This window comes from Etheostoma spectabile, chromosome 1, assembly GCF_008692095.1.
Source record: "Etheostoma spectabile isolate EspeVRDwgs_2016 chromosome 1, UIUC_Espe_1.0, whole genome shotgun sequence".
Classification (NCBI taxonomy): Eukaryota; Metazoa; Chordata; class Actinopteri; order Perciformes; family Percidae; genus Etheostoma; species Etheostoma spectabile.
In genome coordinates, this window is record NC_045733.1 from 23,857,582 (window position 1) to 23,866,644 (window position 9,063).

The 9,063-nt window shown below is 39.9% G+C and overlaps 1 protein-coding gene across 2 annotated transcripts in view; it reads left to right on the plus strand.

Annotated features, from left to right (window-relative positions):
* The first annotated feature begins 6,089 nt into the window (after nt 1–6,089).
* Nucleotides 6,090–9,063, plus strand: part of LOC116689707 (transient receptor potential cation channel subfamily M member 7) — an 89,912-nt gene continuing 86,938 nt past the window's right edge. For both annotated transcript variants that reach the window (XM_032516316.1, XM_032516323.1), the window contains exons 1-4: nt 6,090–6,212; nt 7,370–7,449; nt 7,807–7,845; nt 8,499–8,706. In XM_032516316.1, the coding sequence (XP_032372207.1) occupies nt 6,210–6,212; nt 7,370–7,449; nt 7,807–7,845; nt 8,499–8,706 (330 nt within the window). In that variant the 5' untranslated portion in view covers nt 6,090–6,209. The remainder of the gene's footprint in view (nt 6,213–7,369; nt 7,450–7,806; nt 7,846–8,498; nt 8,707–9,063) is intronic.

The following is a 9,063-nucleotide window of genomic DNA, read 5'->3' on the forward strand; positions in this document are numbered from 1 at the left end:
CACACACACACACACACACACACACACACACACATGCACAGGCCAGTCACAATTTTGTACACAATCAAAACATAGTGTTTAAATTTGAACCTTGGAGTTGTGAATATTGTTCTTTCTTCGTGTCCAGCCAAACCAAGCTTATGCACTGTTGCCTCCTTGCAACTTTTACCAGATGTCAATGTGAAAACTCTCAAAGAAGAGCAGTTTCCCATCTAAAACAAACCTCAAGAACAGCCTTTTTTCATCTTCGTAACATTGCCAAAATTAGGAACATCCTGTCTCAAAACGATGCTGAAAAACTAGTCCATGCATTTGTTACTTTCAGGCTGGACTACTGTATTTCTTTATCATCAGGATGCTCAAATAAGTCCCTTAAGACTCTCCAGCCGATGTAGAATGCCGCAGCGCGTGTTATGACAATAACTAAGTAATGAAATTCATTCTCAAGTGGAAAAAGCTCTCAGTCTCAAGTACCCTGATGTTGTTTGATAAGGCATGCACTGGAAGGATGGTTTCTTCGTACTATGAGTCTGCTGATCTGAATCTGTTAGAAGTTGACTTATGGATCAGATTTTAGGCTACCACACAGACCACTCATTGCAACCACTGCCTGAATATGAAAACTCTTAGGTTATGTTGGAATTTCTGAGTCTCAAAGTCAACAAATCGGATAAATGTGTCTTTGAGTGAGGAGTAATTGCGGATTGCAAACATTTCCCCATGTTTTTGGTTTTCCGCAACTACATGGGCCAAAATTTTTTGGGAACCTAAAATGATTTGCGGACCAGATCAAAATTTGCAAGGGGACGGATTTGGCCCGCAAGCCTTGAGTTTGACACGTGTGTTAGACATATGAGAGTGAACATGTTGGTGGCACCATAATCAATTGCCAAATGGCCAGTGGCTCCAGAGAGAGGACAAATGCAGGACTCAAGGGGCAACCTTGGCTGACAGGGTGTGGTGCAGGGGGTGTGACTCCTGGAACAGCATAGCTGTCAGTTTACCCGGGACCCTTCTGTCTCCCACCTCTCTCACTGTGTCCAGAGGACAGCCCAGGTCAGAGCTGGATCTCTTGATCACCTTGTCCAACTTGTTTCTGTCCCTCTCAGTGATGCTGCTGCTCCAGCAGACCACCGAATGGAGGATGGCTGATGCCACCACACAGTCATAGAAAGTCTTGAGGAGGGATCCTGTCACTCCAAAGGACCTCATTTTCCTCAGGAAGTACATTCTGCTCTGACCCCTATTGTACAGAGCATCTGTGTTGTGAGTCCAGTTCAGTTTGTTGTTCAGGTGAACACCCAGGTACTTGTAAGTGTCCAATCTCTCGATGTCCATTCCCTGGATGTTCACCGGAGCAGACCGCCGTCTGCGAAAATCGACCACCATCTCCTTGGTCTTCCCCGCATTGATCAGGAGGTGATTTCACTGACACCAGTCCACAAAGTTCTGTGTCAGTCCTCTGTACTCTGCGTCGTCGTCATCAGTGATGAGGCCGACAATGGCAGAGTCGTCAGAGAACTTCTGCAGAACACTGCTGTCCGTGTTGTGTCTGAAGTCTGCCGTGGAGAGGGTGAAGAGGAAGGGGGCCAGGACAGCCCCCTGGTGGGCACCCGTACTACACATGAGACGGTCAGACACACTGTAACATCCCCTCACAAACTGTGGCCGGTTCGTAAGATAGTTCAGGACCCACTGTGACAGCAGGTGGTCCACACCAGTCCTCTCCAGCTTGTCCTTCAGAAGCGTCGACTGGACGTTTATGTTAAAAGCACTTAAGAAATCAAAAGACATGATTCTCACAGTGCTGCCGGGCTTCTCCTGATGGGCGAGGGCACAATGCTGCAGGAAGATGACAGCGTCCTCCACTCCGATGTTGGGCCTGTAGGCAAACTGCAGCGGGTGCATGGAGGGGCCCACTGTGGAGCAGAAGTGTTGCAGAACCAGTCTCTCCAGCGTCTTCATCGGGTGCGATGTAAGAGCCACCGGCCTGTAGTTGTTGAGGTCTTTAGGGTGCGGCGTTTTTGGCACCTGTACCACACAGGAGGTCTTCCACAGCTGTGGTACCACTCCCAGCTTCAGGCTCAGGTTAAATAGCTATGTTGTGACTACCTCAGTCTGAAATATTGTACACTCAAAATGCATTTAAGGCAACTTGACTGTCATCATTTAGTAGCAATTGCCATGCAGTTATAGCCCTGACAGTTTTAGTGAGATGGCACACTGAAAGCAAAAACCCTAAGCCCTAGTAGCAGGAGCCGGGTACTCAGGTCACAGTCACACATGGGGAGGCAGCTGCTGTGTTTATGTCAAGTTTTGGTGCTGTAGAGCTTCAGGGGTGAGTTAGAAAGTCTCTATCTACGCTTGAAAATCCATCTTCATGTGTTTAGCCTCTGTTGAGCTTTTCAGTCCCATGGCCATGGGAATTGAAAAAGACAGATAATGTGTAATTTTTGAACTCATTAAATAATGTTTTTTGTGCTGTACATATTCTCGTTGGCATGGTTGAGGGTGCACTACAAACTGATAAAATACATGTTCAGCAATACTGGAACTAATAATGAAATATAAATAAATCTGTAAAATCTAAAATAAGATGCATAAGAGAATACTGTAAAATTAGCTAAACAAATAAGTAAAAAAAAACTTAAATATAGAGTATTATTACTTTGTTACTTCCATATCTAACATTCAGTTAAGATGAACCAAAAAATGAACCAAACTCTCTCCTATTGCATCCAAAATATCTGCCTTGAATAATGATAATTAATTAATTAACGTTACTGTCAGTGTTTTGATTCTGAATGATTTGTTAGCCCTTCAGCTCTCTAAAATTCAAAAACTTGCTGTATTTGCTGGACTTACAGCTGCTTAGAAAACGATTGCAAGATGCTGGAAACCACTGCATGACTTGTCTATTCGTACAAGGACCCTATCCTATTTGGATGTCATATATATGGAGCTCTCTACGGCTTGCATAAATGGAGAGCAACAAAAGACTTTGGACTCTTGGCTCAACATTGCTGAATCCTTGAAATCCATGCTGTACACTTGTGCTTTGGCCTCCTTGTTTCTGTCTGTGCATGTGTTTGGTCCCCGTGTGTCTCGTGTCCGTCTCTCTGTCAATGTCATTTGTTTGTTTGTTTGTTTGTGTGTGTTTGTGTGTCTTGTTGGTGAGCTGCGGGCTCCGTTCCTGAACAAGACTTATGTGCTTGGGTGCCGAGCTGCCTGTGCATAGCATAATATTAAAGGCATCTTACTTGTTCCATCAACTTCCTCGACAGCCCTGAGGGTTTGCTGCTGCATTATTGCAGACTTTCTACAGAGCAAGTTTTTCTTGGTCTGTCACTGTTAAACAAAACAGTAAAAAGCCTTCATTCTTACAACTGCAGCAACATAACTTGCATCATTTGCATCAAAAACGAAGCCAGAAGCAATGGACCCCTGAAATGAATCCAGGCAGTGTCCCCTGTTCTTTTTATTGTTTCATGTCTGGATGGGGAAAATTATGTGAACTCAGTTGTGACTGTGAGTGCTGTATCTGTAACCGTTTACATTTTAGATTCTGCTATATTTTTTATTGGTGCATGGTCCACACTCCTCAGCAATAATCACGTGTTTTAAATCTTTTAATTCATCATAAGAAACATAGTATAGAATCTGCAGTTAGCCTACTACACAAGATAAGATATTTTGGCATGAAAACCTGCATTTTTAATATACAAGCATCATGTGTCGTAAATACATGTCTGGCATTTGTAACAAAGCAAACCTTGAAACTTGAAAATCCATTGAACATCTCAACACGGTTCTCATAAGAAAAGGTTTAACAGTTTTGTTTATACTGGAGTAAGAGCAGTATGTCACCATCATATTATAGAATACTGTTCATTTTATGTGTTTGTATCATATATTTTCAATATGAACTCTATACATTGAAGATTGTATTTTATAGCATTTACCTATTCATCAGTGAGGAAGTATTTGGTATATGTATTTGATGTTAATCAGCCATAACATTGTCAACCCAGTGCTATTGACTTGGCATACTGCCAAAATGTATGCTCACTGCTAGTCACTAGAAGGATATTGTACATTTATACTTACACAAACAAGGCTTACGTGCTTATGTGCATAGCATAATATTAAAGGCATCTTACTTGTTCAGCAACTTTCTGGTCAGCCCTGAGGGTTTGCTGCTGCATTATTGTCAACTTTCTGCAGAGCAAGTTTTTCTTGGTATGTCACTCTTAAACAAAATAGTAAAAAACTTTAATTCTTACAACTCCAGCAACATAACTTGCATCATTTCCTGTTTATCATGATAGTAAACTAAAAGAAAGCCAGAAGCACTGGACTATGGGGTGCCGGACCACCTGAAATGAATCCAGGCAGTGTCCCCTGTTCCTTTATTGTTTCTTGTCTAGATGGGGAAAATTGTGTGAACTCAGTTGTGACTGTGAGTGCTGTATCTGTAACGTTTAAATTTTAGATTCAGCTATCTTTTTTATTAGTGCATGTTCCACACTCCACAACAATAATCACATATTTTAAAACTTCTGATTTATCATAGGAAATATAGTATAGAATCTGCAGTTTTGTTTTGTCTAACCGCTATCTCCCTATCCTTTATAATAGACCAGTTAAGCCATTTAAAACGTGTTGTATTTGTTAGGTTTCAAAACCTTGCTGAGTGCTTGGTTAGTTATTATCTATTTGATAATAACGCAGTAAAAATGTAGGCATACATTAATACATGTTCATGGGCTTCTCACTTTCCAACAAATTGTCTTCAATTATACTTGTCAATTCATGAAAAAGAGTGTTCATAACTATCTAGTCTGCCTATGTTAAAGTTGTTATAAAGGCTATGTAAAGGCATGTATTTTAATCTAGGTGCTCTGCAAATCTTTCATCAGGGGAAAAAGGTTGAGGAGTATTTCTAATGAATTAAATTAGAATAATTACATCATTAAGACAAAGCAAATGTGGATAAGAATTAACACCACCCACAAGGCTTTGGCAACCCAAAGTTGTTCATATAAATAACTTCTGAGTAATTTATAAAGCATTAGTATATGATTTATTAACCATTAATAAAGACACTAGTTAGTAGGCTATACTTAAGAAAAGTATGGGTGCCTTATCAGAAAAGAGGAACTGTGCTTTGTTATTTTAGATCAATTCATAATCTCATAGCTGTTCTGTTATGTTAATAGTCAGGCTGAGAGTGTGACAGGACTTGGGAAGTTAAAACAATGCATCTTTTTACTGGCTGTTTTTACTTATTGCAAAAGAAATGCCAAATGTAAACAACATGGAAATAGTCTTGGTTTGCCACACCATCCTCACGCTGCGGAGCAGCGGGGGGTCTGGTTATTCCACTTAACATTTCGGGATTGGAGAAAAACTGGCTCTGTTTTATTGGCATTTCTTTAAACCAATCAACATCGTCAAAGGTGGGCTCCGCACTGAGCCGCTGTAAAATAGTCGCGCAGAGAAAACTCAGATTTGACAGATAGTCCAGCAAGCTGTCTCAATTTACCATAGATCTGAGGAGCAGCCAACCAAAATTCTCATAAATCCAGCGAAGTTTCAAATTCCAACACAAAGCAAACGGAAGAAAACAGACATCGGCGAAAATACATCCCCGGATTTTCCGAGATCACCGGTGCAATCTCGGAAGTGGAACATCAAGGAGACTAGTGGTCGGGAATAGCCTTTGACTGATGAAAAAAGGTGTTTTTCCATATTTGACTGTTACGAACATAAAGTTTAGTGACTCCTTTCACTAAATTAAGCTAACGCTAGCTCGACGAGCATCCTGTGTCATAAATAGACTACATGTCTGGCATTTGTAACAAAGTAAACTGCTTGAAAATTCAGAGAGAAATTAAGCAAAAAATGAATTTTTAATCACAGACAGACCTCCTGTCTCGATATATAGATTAGCAGACACTCTGCTGCGTCCCGCGTCGACGTATCGCTCCAATGAACAGCAGCAGCCAATGGCTATCTAATACTATTAGCCACGTGACTCTGCTGGCTGAGCCGGTTCGTTGTGTAGCGTCAGTCTGGAGTCGCACAACTATGAAAACGCAACCGTTGGAGCAGGCAGCTTCAGCAGAAGCGGATCTCTCCAACCTCCACCGCCGATAGATGGATAAAAGCCACGCCACAGCTCTTCCTGAGTCTCAACGGTGAAGAGAATGGTATGTGATACTATCTGAGTGGTCAACTGCATTCCTCTGGGCTTGATAGTGTTGTCAAATTGACAATGAATGTTTGTAAAAAAAAAGAAAAAAAAAGCCTAGGCTACTCAATTAGGACTACTAAACAGTAGGAGCATTATTTTCAACATCCACAGGAGACAATTGTTTTAGCATCTTGAATTCTAAATGCAAACAATATGCTATAAGCAGCGGTCGCACTGTGTTTTTTGGTAGCCTACATTAAAAAGTTGTAATAAGTCGTGGGCTAGCCTACTTTGTATCACATTAGACCATTTAACTAGAAATAGGCCTAATGTTGTTTTTCTTAGACAAAAGACTTAGGCTACAGTTATATCCTAATTAAAGGCCAAACTCCTAAATTATCCCAGTAGGCTTCCTTAATAGTAGCCTAGTAGGCTACACAATATATAATAAGCCTTACTTTATTAGACATAAAACAAACAGTCATAGACGCTATAAGAAACCATAGGTTACACCATGCAGTAACAAGGCCATAGAAACTCATATTGCGGTTTTAAATTAAAAATATAGCCTGCTATATCTAGAAAATATCCTGTATTATGCCAATGTCTATTTAGAAACCAAAATAGAAGAATGTCACGTCGTCACCTCTGTCGCAACTTCAGTGCATCATGCCTGGAGGCGCTCCGGAGTCCTGTGGTGTTTGACATTACCAGTACTTTTCTTCTAATAAGCATAGGTATTTGGTTTCTAATTGGAGTGTAATTTTGTAAAATATGTTTTGTAGATACAGTAGGCTAGCTATAGTTTGAGTTTAACACGGCAATATGCATTTCTAGTTACAGCGTAATTTAGGTATGGTTTCTTATTTGCGTTTTTCTGTACAAGAAAGAGCAGATCATTTCTTGTTTTTGTATAGTTTAAAATAAAGTAAGGCTTGTTATATGACATTTATGTACTAATTGCAGCGATTTTGGGCGTAATTTAAGTGTTTGGCTTTTAAATTGTGTTTAACTGTTTTATTACATGATTTCTGGTGTTGGTCTAATTTGATACAAAGTGGGCTAAGGCTTATTACGTCTTTTTATTTTGTATCTGAAAATAAAGTGCGACCACAGGAACATATCCCCTCTGTCCATTGTTCACAATATCAAACTGTCTCTCTTTGTTCACAGTCCCAGAAACCCTGGATAGAAAGCACTTTCACCAAGCGGGAATGTGTGTACATACTTCCAGTGTCAAAGGACCCCCACAGGTATGTGCTTAGATGTACTGTAGTGTGCCTTGTGGTGATAACAATGAAAACTGTGTAATTGTATCGTGTGTGAAGCCCAGACCCTAACCACCACTTTTCAAAGAGTAAGTGAGTCTGTTTACACACAATTTAATGGTTATGTCTGTCATTATAATTGTAGTGTTAATTGAGGGGGGAGAATAAATAACCTTCCTTAATGTCCTCAAACTGTCTACTGAGAGCTTTCGTCTTACTAGGAGAGATCAGATCATTATAACCGTCTTTGTATCTTTGCAAATGTACTTCACATTTAGGTGTTTTGTATTTATTGACATTGAAAATCAATTAATAATTATGTTGCTGTTAAATTCCTTTCAGATGCCTTCCAGGATGCCAGATTTGCCAACAGCTAGTCCGGTAGGTATCTGTTTGGTCTTTTTTTTCCCTCATTCTTTGTAATTGACGGGATTAAAATTAAAAAATGTAACGTCAACGTCCGGATGCACATTCTTGCATGAGATGATTAAAGGTGTGAAAACAAAAACACTTAGGGGTAGGGTTAGGGTTAGCTTACGTCCTTGATTGTAATAATACATTAATGAGCCACATTAAAAGTAGAGGTTAAGATAAGTTTTTATTTTTTTTATTTATGTAATATTACTGGGAGAGATTTGGATGTTTCAGATTAATTTTTATCATACGTCTCATATGCAGTTTACAGTGGCTAACATTAGCTATTGGTTTCGTTAAAAAAGGTCGTCTCCAGCAGACTTTTTTAATGTTTTCAGTTAAGAACTATACAAAATGGTCTTATATGAACTTGATGGATATATACATAATTGCATGGTAAAAGACCAGACAAAATGTATTTTTTTGCATAATATAACACCCTGCTTTTAAATATCTGTTATATAGCCATTATAAATGTGCCATAAATGAAGCATGCACTATTGCTAATATTATGTTGTACCTTTTGTGTTCTACAACATTGCTGCTAAGATGCATAGACTGTATAAAACAGAATAAGTAGTTTATTGTATCAATTAAAAGTGATTCTGTTCGCCCTCAAGATGCTGCTGTGGACGGCTGGTGCGGCAGCATGTTGGCTTTACAGCCAGCTTGGCCCCGAAGTACTCGGACGTGAGGCTGGGTGAAAACCCCAACCTGTCCATGCCCGAGCTGGAGGAGTGGTCGGTGGAAAAACACACAGAGGCGAGTCCCACTGATGCCTACGGTGTAATCAATTTCCAGGGAGGGTCTCACTCATACAGAGCCAAGGTAGGAGGGCAAATTCTTCTCCGCTGAAGAGCATGTCGTTCATGTAAAAAGAAATCTTGCGAGACTCGATAACTTCACTATGGATTGTTGAAGAATGGTCTAACGCAGTATTTTAAGGTTTTTTCTTCAATCAAGATATGTGTAGACTCATCGACATTTATGTACATACATTGAACCCTATGTACTAATGTAATAGGCAGGATTTCTCAAATTACTTTAATCACCATGAACATTGCGTTAGTATGTCATTGTTAACCAACAAACTCAAAATAGAAAAAGGAAAAAAATGAAGAGATCAAGTTTCTCCTCTTTAAGCGTACCTTCCATGGTGCCATTTTAATGCTACAAAGCACTCAC